The sequence below is a fragment of the Phaethon aethereus genome, assembly GCF_964289735.1.
Source record: "Phaethon aethereus genome assembly, chromosome: 5".
In the NCBI taxonomy this organism is placed as follows: Eukaryota; Metazoa; Chordata; class Aves; order Phaethontiformes; family Phaethontidae; genus Phaethon; species Phaethon aethereus.
In genome coordinates this window covers 47,080,480-47,092,143 of record NC_138579.1, presented here as the reverse complement: position 1 = coordinate 47,092,143, position 11,664 = coordinate 47,080,480, and the positions used below count along the sequence as shown (strand labels likewise).

The following is an 11,664-nucleotide window of genomic DNA, read 5'->3' as shown; positions in this document are numbered from 1 at the left end:
CCCAGTTTCATGTTTAATTTTAATGCAGTGAGTTCTTGTGGAGACACCTGTTTACCATCTTGTTCAATTGTAAATGTTTCCCTTGCGCTTTTGGAATAAATTCATTTTGTAATTTTGTTTGGCTTGTTTCACAGTTACTCTGCAACATTTTGTGTTGGCTTAGTAAAAAGGTTCTGTGGTACCTTTTTTTGACTTACTCCTTAGATTGCTATAGATGTATTGAGCTGTTTGCCACTAAAGAACAGATCTCAGCAAGACTGCATTAGCTGATTCAACTTCTAAATGCAAAATTTGGATGGGAATTTAAATATTTAACAAAGCTGCATGTCATACATCTTGTTTGGAAATTACAATGTGAAAAGGATATTGTCCTGCTCATTTTCTTATTCAGCCTCCTAGATGTTGACAGTGCAATAAAATGTTAGTATCTTATGATAGAGCAAGAGTGGCTTGGAGTAGCAACCTCATGGGGTTTTTTGTGAAATCTGCCAATATGTCTGATGTGAAAATTCTGGCAGCAGTAAGGAACTGTCATACTTGTGGGAACATGTTCTCTATCCTCAGAGAAACAGAATGCCTTGCCTTAGTTTAACCACTGTGACACCACTTGTAAACTTTTTTTTCTTGTTTCTACAATGGGCACATTTTACTGATTAACAGGCTCTGGGAAGTCATGTGTCCCCAAGCAGCAGAACGGTTTGCAGCTTGCTTGCAAACTTAGAAAGGTTGAACAGACCAAAGTTTGATTCTGGCAGCTTTTAGATCTTGCTCAGAACTGGGGAAACAGGCTGGTACTGGTGGGTTGGTATTTACAGTTTACTGGAATAGAAAAGTTTAGATTTTTCTGTGCAACTGGAAAGCATTAGAAGGAAAAGGAGCGATGTGTTCTTCAGAGCTACCTTCAACTGGCTCTTCAGTGACCTGGCATTAACTGGGGATAGCTGCAGGTGCACTTCGGTTTGATTTGGGCAGAAAGCTGTTTCCTTGAACTGTCGTGGCAAACAGTCCCGTGTGCACTAGACAGAAATTACTTTTTTTTTAAATGAAAGCGCTGCTGTTGGCATTTAAAGTCAGCCTTGAGCTCCGGACAGGGGCTCTGCCGTTACCCATGGCTGCCTGAAGCGCAAAAAGGCGCAGTTAACCGGACCCGGCTGCCCGGCGGGGCTAGGTGTGCATGGAGCAGTCGGTACGCGGTGCTGCAACAGGGCCCCGCTCCCGTGCCCTGGCGCGGGCAGGGCCGCCGCTATCCGGGCCTGCTCCGCCTTGTGGCTGCCCCGGCTGCTGCCGCGGGGCAGGGCGGGCGCGCATCTCCGGCCGCTGTGCTCCCGGCGCCGTCTGAGGTAGCGACCTGCGTCCACCCGCTTCGCCGGCGGGGAAACCGGGGCCGCCCTAAGTCCCGGCACCGCCTCCGTCCCTCCGTAGTAGGCGGCACCACCCCGCAGCGGGAGGCACCGCCCGCTCGGCCTTCCCCCTCCCAAAATGGTGGCGAGGGTGGTTCCGGTTCCGGGTGGTGCGGGCAGGCCGGGATTGGGGAAGATGGCGGCGGCAGGAGCGTCCGGGTGGGGCGGGCTGGCTCGGGCGTGGGTCTTCTCTGGCTGGGCCCTGGGCCTGTGCTCGCTGCTGGCCTCGGGGACGCGGCTCGCCGCTGCCACCACCCACTGGGTGGTCACCGAGGATGGGAAGATCCAGCAGCAGGTGAGGGGCCCGGAGGGCGCGGGGAGCTGCCCACCACCGCCTGCGCCGGCGATCGCTGCCTACTGCGGCGGCAGGGAGAGCTCGCGTCGCCGTTTACCCGCATCACCGCTCTGCCCCGTGCTGTGCGGCAGGAGGACGGGACGTGCTGGCCCGGTGCGAAGCCCTGTCGGTCCGAAAGCCGCTGCAGCCAGGCGGGCGGGCGGCCGTGGCGGGCGCTCCCGGCGGCCCCGGCACGGGGGTCTCCCGCGGCCAGCTGGCCTCGCTCGCGAAGCGTGGCTTGAAGTCGCCGGAGCCCCGGGGTGAGGCGGCGAAGGGGACCGGCCGGTGTGTCTAAGCGAGCCGAGGACAGATTTTACCTGGAAACGTGTTTCGAGCGGCGGCGGTTCGTGCTTACCTGCAGCCTCCCTGAAAGCCCTCCGCTCTGCAGGCCGTGCTGCTGAGTAAGCACGAAGCCGGGGTCCCGCTTTGGTCGCGAAAGCGGCAGGACCTCGACCGTCGCCCGCAACGCGCGCGTGACCTCCCCGCGGGGCTGGGAGCCCTCCCCGCGCCGGCCGCGGCTGCGCTGCCCTTCGCGGTGCAGCCGGGGCCGTCCCCGCAGCCGTGGCTGGCGCAGCCCGAGTTACGAATGAGTTTGCGATTTTTCACATTCCTCGCTGGCCCCCTCCACCTCCGGCTGCTTTTCCTTCCTTCTGGAAGTAAGGAGGAGAAACGGTGGCGTGTCTGCTTGGTGCAGAAGCACACGCCTGCCCCGTTCTGTAGTAATTTTGTGGCTTTAGTCAAAGCGTCTTATTTTGATGCTGAGATGTGCCTCACGTTCACTAAGCGGCTGAAATAGTCGATATGTCTTTCATGTTTGGGCTTTTTCTTACTTGTTTTGCACCCCCTTTGTTGCAAGGGGAACAGCACCAGAATTCCGCTTTCATGTCAGGTCTGCTTTGCTCTTAAGCAGAACTTCCAGTTCGATTTCCCTCTGGAGTGGACGAGTTAATCACTGTAGCAAGGATTGTGTCCTTCCCTCCATAAAAAAGAGTGTGAAGAGATAAGTGTTAACATCACCTTCCTTTTATGAGAATTTTTGGTGGGGTCTTCCGTCAGAAAGCATTAGGGTCCTTAGGTGAAACTGGCTTTCTCTGCAGGAAAACCCCGCTATCTTGATGGGTCTCAGGCACTTCAGCTGTCTGCATATATCCAGATACTCTCTCACCCTAGTTATTCGTAAATTAATAAATTACAACACTTCCAATGCTATCTCACCTCCTTTTCCCACTTCATGTAGTGGGGAAATGGTGAGAGTATATGATAATGATCTGGAAGCATCTCTGTGTATATTAATTGTATATTATCGAATTTGGATGAAGTGTTGATTATTACATGAAAAGCAGCTGTGACTTGGAAAAAATCTAATTAGGTGAAATTACTTGAAAATCTGATTAGCTAAATTCAGCACTGATTTTAAGAAATGGATTTTTCTGATGTCATTTAACTGATGGTACATGTAGAAACTGCTACTGTACCATTACTATGCAGTAACCTATTCTATTACAGTTACCAGTGCTTTCTAAGCAGGGGCATTCCCATGTTCCGTGTACGAAGTTCTCGGGGTCTGTAGCTGAGGTGATAACATCTGTGGAATAACTTCTCATACCTGTATGGTCAAAATTAATCCATCCATTTCCAGGAAGGAAACTCAAATTATAAATATGGTATTACTTGGAATCTGAGGAGCTGGATCCTTCAGTAGCTGGGATGTAGTGCCGCTAATTTTCCAGTGAGTTTTTTGTAATAAGATACGTTTCAGCATCTGTTACTGTCATCTCCCTGGCTCTTGTGAAAATGATGATTAAATTTGTGGTTATTGCCATTGCTATCCCTGCAGAGTACCTCTGAATTTCATTCTTTCCACTTATTTGTATTTTGGGGAATAAGAAGATTGGGCATTTTCTCGACTGAACTTGCATGTTGTTTTAAATGCTAAAATGTAATTGTGATTCAATAGTTAGTAGCAAAACCAACAGATGATCTCCATTGTCCAGCAACAGGAAGGAATTGTCATTGTCCCACTTACACTGCACTGGAGTAGCCCCACTTCGAGTACTGTATGCAGTTTGGGCACCTCAATATGAGAAGGACATCAAACTATTAGAGTGTGTCCAGAGGAGGGTGACCAAGATGGTGAAAGGTCTTGAAGGCAAGACGTATGAGAAGTGGCTGAGGTCACTTGGTCTTTCAGCTTGGAGAATAGAAGGCTGCAGGGTGACCTCATCGCAGTCTACACCTTCCTGAAGGGGAGCAGCAGAGGGTGAGGTGCTGATCTCCTCTTTCTGGTGACCAGCGATAGGACACGAGGAAATGGAATGAAGCAGCATCAGAGGAAGTTGGACATTAGGAAAAAGTTCTTCACAGAGAGCATGGTTGGTCACTGGAACAGGCTCCCCAGGGGAGTGGTCATCACACCAAGCGTGTCAGAGTTCAAGGAGCATCTGGAGAATGCTCATATGGTCATATGGTTTAGTTTTAGGGAGTCCTGAGAGGAACAGGGAGTTGGGCTTGATGATCTTTATGGGTCCCTTCCACCTTGAGATATTCTGTGATTCATTGGCAATGGGATGCTTCATAACCGATCTGTCAATTCACTGGTAGAACCACAATGTTCCAAAATATTTGAGCTGTCCTGCTCCTAATACCAAGACCTAAGTACTTCTTATCAGTACATAAGCCTAAAATTTCCCTGCAGAGCATCCCTTTGCTTTAATTTTTCAGAATATTCTTTGTTAAGTTGATACTTATCATGAGAACTTATATTTTTACCAGTACGCTTAGCAATTCAGTCATTCTCTCCAGCTATTTTTACTTTGTGCATTTTCAGTGGGGCTTTTGTCCATGTTCATCTTAGAAACTCTTTGTGCAGCTTCTTGTGTTTCTCTGTAGTGTCTGGTGTTTCTGCTTCTCAGTGTACGTAGAGCATTCCCTGTCATCGGCTTCTCTACTAGTTCTAATTAATCTATTCTTGTTTTGTAGAAAAATATTGTCACATGAGGTTTTTCCATAGTGCTCTAGATTCCTCCTTTGAATGTCCAAGTATCAATCCATTGTGCTACTTCTTGCTGTTTGTGCAGCAGCCCAAGTTTTAATTTTGAAGCACCTTACCTAATAGAGGACAGCTGTGTAACTAAGACTCATGTTTGGAATAAGCTTCAGACGCTGCTCATTTGGATGCAATAACCCAAATAGGATCACAGAGTAATGCCTCCTGCCCTACAGCTCAAAGCAGTGCCAACTGGCCACTGAGGGCCCTGCCTGGCTAAATTTTGTATCTAGGGGTGAGGATTTGGCAACCTTGCTGGACTCCTGGTTCAGTGGTCAACTGCCTTCAGTGTGAAAATTTTTTTATCTCTTCTAATCAGAATTTCCCGTGTACCCACAGCTGTACGATGCCTCTCACTGTCACACCTCAAGAGGAGTCTGGCTCCATCTTCTCTGTACCTTGCCTTTTAGGAAGCTGAAAACAGCAGCAGTATCCCCCCGCAGCTGAGCCAGCCTGCTTCTCTCGGCTGCTTTGTGGGTTATGTGCTCCAGGCCCCTCACCACCTCCAGCGGGCTTTGCTGGCCTTGGCACCGGGGATAGAAAGCTGAAGCAGGTGCATTCTCACGGGTGCCTGGTGGAGGGGGATGATCACTCCCTTTGCCCTGCTGGCTCCGGCCTTGCTGCTGCAGCTCAGGATGCTGCTGGCTCATCACCAACTTTTTCCCCACCAAAGCACAAACATCTTTTTCTGCAAAGCTCTTTTCTGTTCATCCCCAGAGGTTCCTGCTGCACGGGGCGATTGCATCCCAGGCGCTGGGTTTGTGCTTGCTGTTGCTGACTTCACAAGGTCCCTGTCAGCCCCGTTTCTCCAGCTCGCTCTCTTAACCACAGCTCTGGCCTCTACCGTGGCCACCCCCACCCTGTGTTTGCAGAGGACACCAAGCTTGCTGAGGTTCTTTTTCCCCGTCCTTAGTAAAGACATTAAACAGTGTTGGCCGTGGTACTGATCCCTGAGCGATGCTGCTGGTGACCAGCCGCTGTTGGACTTTGCACTGCTGTTCGCGACCCCTCCAGCACTTCTAACTGGAAGTGGCTAATACTGCCTGGTGGCTAAGAGTGGTGGTATTAATTAGAATTTATATTATTTAATTTTAGAAATACTAACATTCCCCATCTGCAACATGTTTTTAAAGATTGTCACCCTTTTACACAGGGACAGGCTTAATCTTCACTTGGACTACCTCAGTTTATCTGAATGAAGCCCATATAATTAAGATGTGGGCAAAACCCAAGTGATAGTAGGACCCAGACATTTACCCTGTTAAATGAGCCACTAGCTGTGGATGTCCAGATAAGCACCAGTAACAAGTGACTTCCCTGCAGCTTTTAGTTTGCTATTGTGAACTTTGACTTCCTTGTTACCAAAGTGCGCTATGGATGAGGAGCTGAAAACAAAAGTTACATAACCTGGCCCATATACAAAATATAATAGCCAGAATCTGTGGGAAGAAGGGTGAGAATATTTTATATTATTGCCCTAAAATCTTCACTAGCTGTTTCTCCATATAGTGCAGCAAGGGTGTAGGCCTTTAATGTGAGACTACATTCGAGTGAGATTGATTTTCTTGTGGCATAAGACAGCTAGCAGTACCCTGACTGAGACTTGAGCTGGAGTTCCTAGCAGTATAACAACCTGTCAGGGGTGGCATTAAGGCAAACCAAACAATTTTCCATCTGTCAGCAAGATCTCATCTAGTAAATGGAAGTGCTTGCTAAGTAGGCCCTGCTGTTCCAGGTTCTAGTGAGCATTTCTGAATGTTGAAACGAATTCCCAGCAGTGCATGTAACATTTTGTTGTCTCAGTAAGCCATGAAGAGAAAAGCCGTCAAGCTGTTTCTGTTGCTCTGGTAGCCTGTTTTCAGATCAAATACATCATGCTCTGGATCAGTTCATATTCTTCTTTTGGTCTGAGTCCTCATTCATCTATGTGTTCCTGCAAAGCCAGGGACTGAGTAATTGTCTCTCTTTAATGAGATTATATCTGGTCAGTGCACATGTTTATAAGACTTCTCATTTCACAACTTGCTGTATAAAGTTCAGGCTAATATCTAAGTGATTTTAGACAGTGCTTGCCTGCCAGTAGGGAAACTAGCCACTCTACAGAAATACTAGCGTACTTCAAGAGAAGAGAGAAACTCGGCAAAAAGAGAGGACAAACAAGTGATGGATTAAGTGCAGTGCAGGAAGCGGTTTCAGTAGTCATTCATGGCTTTACTGGTGGGGACCAGCTGCTGTCATCTCTCAGAGATCTGACATACCAGAGCTGAGGTAGGGTCTTTCTAAGGATTGCTTGATGGAGGCGATTAGAGCTGGGCAAGCTGGTGGGGACTCAAAGGGCTGCCTTTGTGCAGAGTACTACAAACACTGAAAAGGTTAGTTCTGAGTAACTAAACTGAAAGAAGCGAAGAAACCTCCCAGGCAGGTGGTCCAAAGCAGGATTGGGGAAGTGTTGGCGGGAACAGGAGAGCCTCTGGCAAGGAGTTTGTATTGGCAAAAAGTTGTTTTGTTTTTCTTGCACTGTCGTGTGTTTTGAAGTTTGTTAGAGGTGATCTGGAGAAGAGCATGAATGAGCAATGTTCAGGGCTAAGAAGACTATCCGCTCAGTAAACGCGACATCTGAATTTCATGTAGTACAGTAGTGTAGTAGTGTGCTTAATTCTGCCTTAATACAAGTAAAGAGGGGACACTACCTAACAATTGTTCGTTTGGTTGTGGATTTGAATGCAAGTGTGCCTCAAGTTGCAGCAAGGCAAGATGATTCATGGATGGCTTTAGAGTTGGTTAATGCATTATTGATGTCTATCGTCTGACTGCACGTGTATGCTAACAGGTTGAGATGAGAACAGTGGTCCATACACTCAAGACTAGAGGAAAAGCAGCCATCTAAAACCAAGGAAAGCCGAAAATCTAGTGCAGCCAAATAAAAAGCTGCTTACAAAAGCATCTTCTGTGATTGTCCTGGTTTCAGCCAGGATAGAGTTAATTTTCTGCATAGAAGCTAGTGTGAGGCTGTATTTTGGATTTGGGATGAGAAAATATTGATAATGTGCTGATGTTTTGAGCTGTTGCTAAGTAATCAAGGATAGTCCAGCTCCTTGTGCTGGCTGGGGGTGCACAGGGAGCTGGGAGGGGACACAGCCAGGACAGCTGACCCAGGCTGGCCAAAGAGATATTGCATACCATATGATGTCACACTTGGTATATAAAACTGGGAGAAAGAAGAAGGGAGGGGTGGGAGGACATTAGGAGTTATGGCGTCTGTCTTCCCAAGAAACCATTATGCGTGATGGAGCCCTCCTTCCCTGGAGATGGCTGAACACCTGCCTGCCCATGGAGAGTGGTGAATGAATTCCCTGTTTTGCTCTGCTCGTGTGCGTGGCTTTTGCTTTACCTGTTAAACTGCCTTTATCTGAAACCATGAGTTTTCTTAATTTTACTCTTCTGATTCTCTCCCCTGTCCCACCGTGGGGGATTGAGCAAGCGGCTGCATGGGGCTTAGTTGCTGGCTGGGGTTAAACCATGACAGCAATATATTAAGCAGTCACTCAGTACTCTCTTGAAAATAATAGGTGGATGTTTGCTGTTCTCCTTCTCTAAAGGTTAGTTTGCTTGGCCATATGACCTCTTTCTTGACTGAATTTCTTATCCCTCCAAGTCTATTGTGTGCTAAACGGGGGAAAAAAAAAAAAGTTCTATTCGTTCTTACTAAGTGTGTAACATAGCATGCCTTCCCCAAAACAGCTGCCAGTAAATGTGCCTCTTTGTGAGTGTGTGCAAAGAGACCTAGGCTGGGCATTGGTGTGAGTCTTGCAGTTCATTAGGTGCTCTCCAACCCCAGGGTGATGAGCTGAAGCATGATGGTTTTGAAGCATAGGTCAGCTTATCCTCAGGAAGAGGGAAACTTGTTCTGTTTTAAAATTTCTCTCTTGATCACCGGAAGACTCTGGGCTTTAGGCCTCCCTCTAGTGTGAAAAATACTAATTTAAGAAAAAAAAACCCCTTCACTTTAAATTTTCTGTCTTTTCATAAGTATATTTGGAAAGTTTGAACCTGAACACTTGTGTAGTGAATGGCTGAGACATTTAATGTCCTTGTCCCCATTGGGGTGCTGCTGACCTAGAGCCACACTTCACGAGCGCAGCCTGCTCTCAGGGGAGCATGGTCTTGTCTTTTTCTATCACTGTGAAGGTCACGGCTAGATCTGAATTTGATAAAAATAGGCCTTGTATGTGGAGTGCAGTCAGAGATGCAAATTTTTTTTCTTTAGGGCAGTGATAGATAAGTAGCTTTCACTATTCTCAACTAGGCAGTGAAAGATTTGCATCTGAGGTGGAGGAACTAAGAGGCAGATCTGAAGGGCTGCTGAAATACGGCTGGCGGTGCCCATGCCCCTCACGCCTGCCGCAGTCTAGGAGGTAACCTTATGCCAGGTTTTGACTGCTGACAGCAAAGCTTTAATACAAAAATGTCTGGATTTAGCCCAACATAGTAATATATGCTGAGGTGGTTCAGCTGGTAAGTCCAGAAGGCACCAGCGGTGGCTCTGATGGTGTGTAGGCACCGTGCCCTGCTTGCTCCTCCACTCCTGGTGTTTCCATACAGCCTTTGTCCTCTGGGCACAGGGCAGCTCCCATTTCTCTTAACATCCTCACACTCCAGTTTCCTGGCTTCTCATCCTCTTTTCCATCACTTAAAATAAGGATAAGACAAACTGACAAGATGATACAAATCAACTGTTCAAAACTGATTATTCTGTGGTGAAAGCTGTGCCTGGTGCTTGGCATGCCTTTCCCATCTTGTGAGCTTCTCAGCAAAAGGATACCCTGGAAGTGGCCAGTTGTTTTTTTGGTTTTGTCTTTTTTACATTTAAAGCTGAATTCCTGCCTTTTACTAACCAGTTAGGAAATGAGAACCATGGTATAAAGTGCCTGCCCTAAAAATCCATCACTGGATAAATTAATTTCCCTCAAAGTTAAAACAGAAAAAACTAATGGGTTGTCTGCTGTTCATTTGCTGAAGCAATTACCGCTCAGGGCTAAACTTTTTTTTACGTATCTTGTGAGTCTAACTAGTATTGTGCCTCTTCTGTCATTTCAACATTAGAATACTTCATATTTTCAGGATTTGGCAGTGAGCAGGCGGCAGGAACCGGTCTGACTTCATAAAAATAAATACTTATTCATTACAGATGTATATGAGTGATCTCTCCATCACTTGTTTTGATTCAACTGAATGTATGGCTGGCATCTGTTTTGCTACTTAGCTAGAACATACATGTTGGAAATTTGTTTTTTACCTTTAAGTATGACCAACAGCACATTGCAGACAAGTGGTGTTACGTATAAGGCCTTGTTTTCCCTTGATGTATTTAGATCTGTTATCTGAAACATTCATAGCTGGTGTGCTCTCTGAAGTCATCTCAGTTGAGCAGACCTATTCAGTAATACTGAAACTTTGATAGGTTTTATGTTTGAAGCGCTACGAGTGTTTAAAATTTCTGGTTTCCCTGTAGCGCAGCTACTCTTAATAGTATCCAAACATCTAATACTGTTTGTTAACAAATTCTGCAGTTCTACGCTTTTAACTTGGCTCAATACTTACTATAAAAGCTCAATTCAACATCATTTTTCTGTGTGAATTTTTCAGTGACATCCCTTGGAACAACTGTCTTCTGACACTTTGTGCTCATCATTTGGAGAAGCCAAAGCATACATTTTCCAGTTTTGTAGCTTGTCTTGCACTGAAACCTATACAGATTTTTTTTTTTTTTACGGCTTTTTCAGAAATTCCATGGTAGCATCATGTTGGAGTGCAGAGTATCTCAAGACAGCAAGAACATCCCACAAGGCAAGCATCAGTTTTTAGAACCTTCACTCCCACTTGAGACTGCAAGGATTTCCAGCCTATTTGAGTTGGAATTGCCTTCATTTTGCAAGTACAGTGACAAAAGATCCGCTATCTGTAAAACAAGTCTCTAAAATGAGTATGAGAGCCCATTTTGCTTTATGCCATCTTTTGATGTAGTATCTTTTCCAGGTTCTTTCTTTCATAAACTGCCTTCTGCATGCAGTAGAAAGATTTTAGGACATGCAGAGACACTAACAGCTGTTCTGATTTTGGTGTTCCTGTGTCTCAGTTAACAGTGGGATTTCCACATTACTTTAAAAAAAGCCTTACCTAAAAATAGTTGACTGAGGCATTCATTGACCCTCATCTTAAAAATTTACTTCTTGGGGCAATATAACTGGATCGTGGGGAAAAAAATGCAATGGAAGGTTTGGCAAAAAACTTACAAGTCTAATTATTCAGAGACCTCAGTATGTGCAGGTAACGCAGGAGACACTCTAAAACTTCAGGCTTTGATTCAACTCTGATGCCTTTTTTTTTATTACACAAATTCTGTGTGTTTCTTGCTGAATCAGGTTCTTTGTGTACTTTGTGACAGTGAATAAATTTGAACTGTGCTTTGTAAAGAAACTTTCACCTTTGGGCAAAGTTGAACAGAGAACACTTATTCTAAAAGTGGTTTACTGGCAGGCTTTCTGCAGTGTAGCTATAGTAGCCATCAGAGTTTCAAGGAAAGCTTTTCAGCACTGTTTTTTTCCTGTTTACTGTGTTTGAATTGAAGTCAGATTCCTGCATTTTCAAGCACTTCGTCTTGAGTATCACAGTTTCAGCACTTTGGAAGAAGAGTAAATGAATGCAGTGTGCTGCCATCAGCCTAGTGCTTTGAGTTAATACTAAGTTGGAACAAGCATCTGTTCTGGCTCAGAAGCCTCCACTGTCCTCACCATGAGGCTGTAGGTGCTTTGCAGGTCAGCATCTGTTCTGTTTCATCCCGTCAGAGTCTTGTGGGGAGTTGCTTACATTTTGCAGAAGACAAG

General features: G+C 46.0%; 1 protein-coding gene across 1 annotated transcript in view; it reads left to right on the top strand.

The window, feature by feature from the left end:
* Window positions 1–1,473: 1,473 nt before the first annotated feature.
* Window positions 1,474–11,664, top strand: part of TTC17 (tetratricopeptide repeat domain 17) — a 61,861-nt gene continuing 51,670 nt past the window's right edge. The window contains exon 1 of the mRNA XM_082001092.1: window positions 1,474–1,695. Within this exon, the coding sequence (XP_081857218.1) occupies window positions 1,480–1,695 (216 nt within the window). The 5' untranslated portion in view covers window positions 1,474–1,479. The remainder of the gene's footprint in view (window positions 1,696–11,664) is intronic.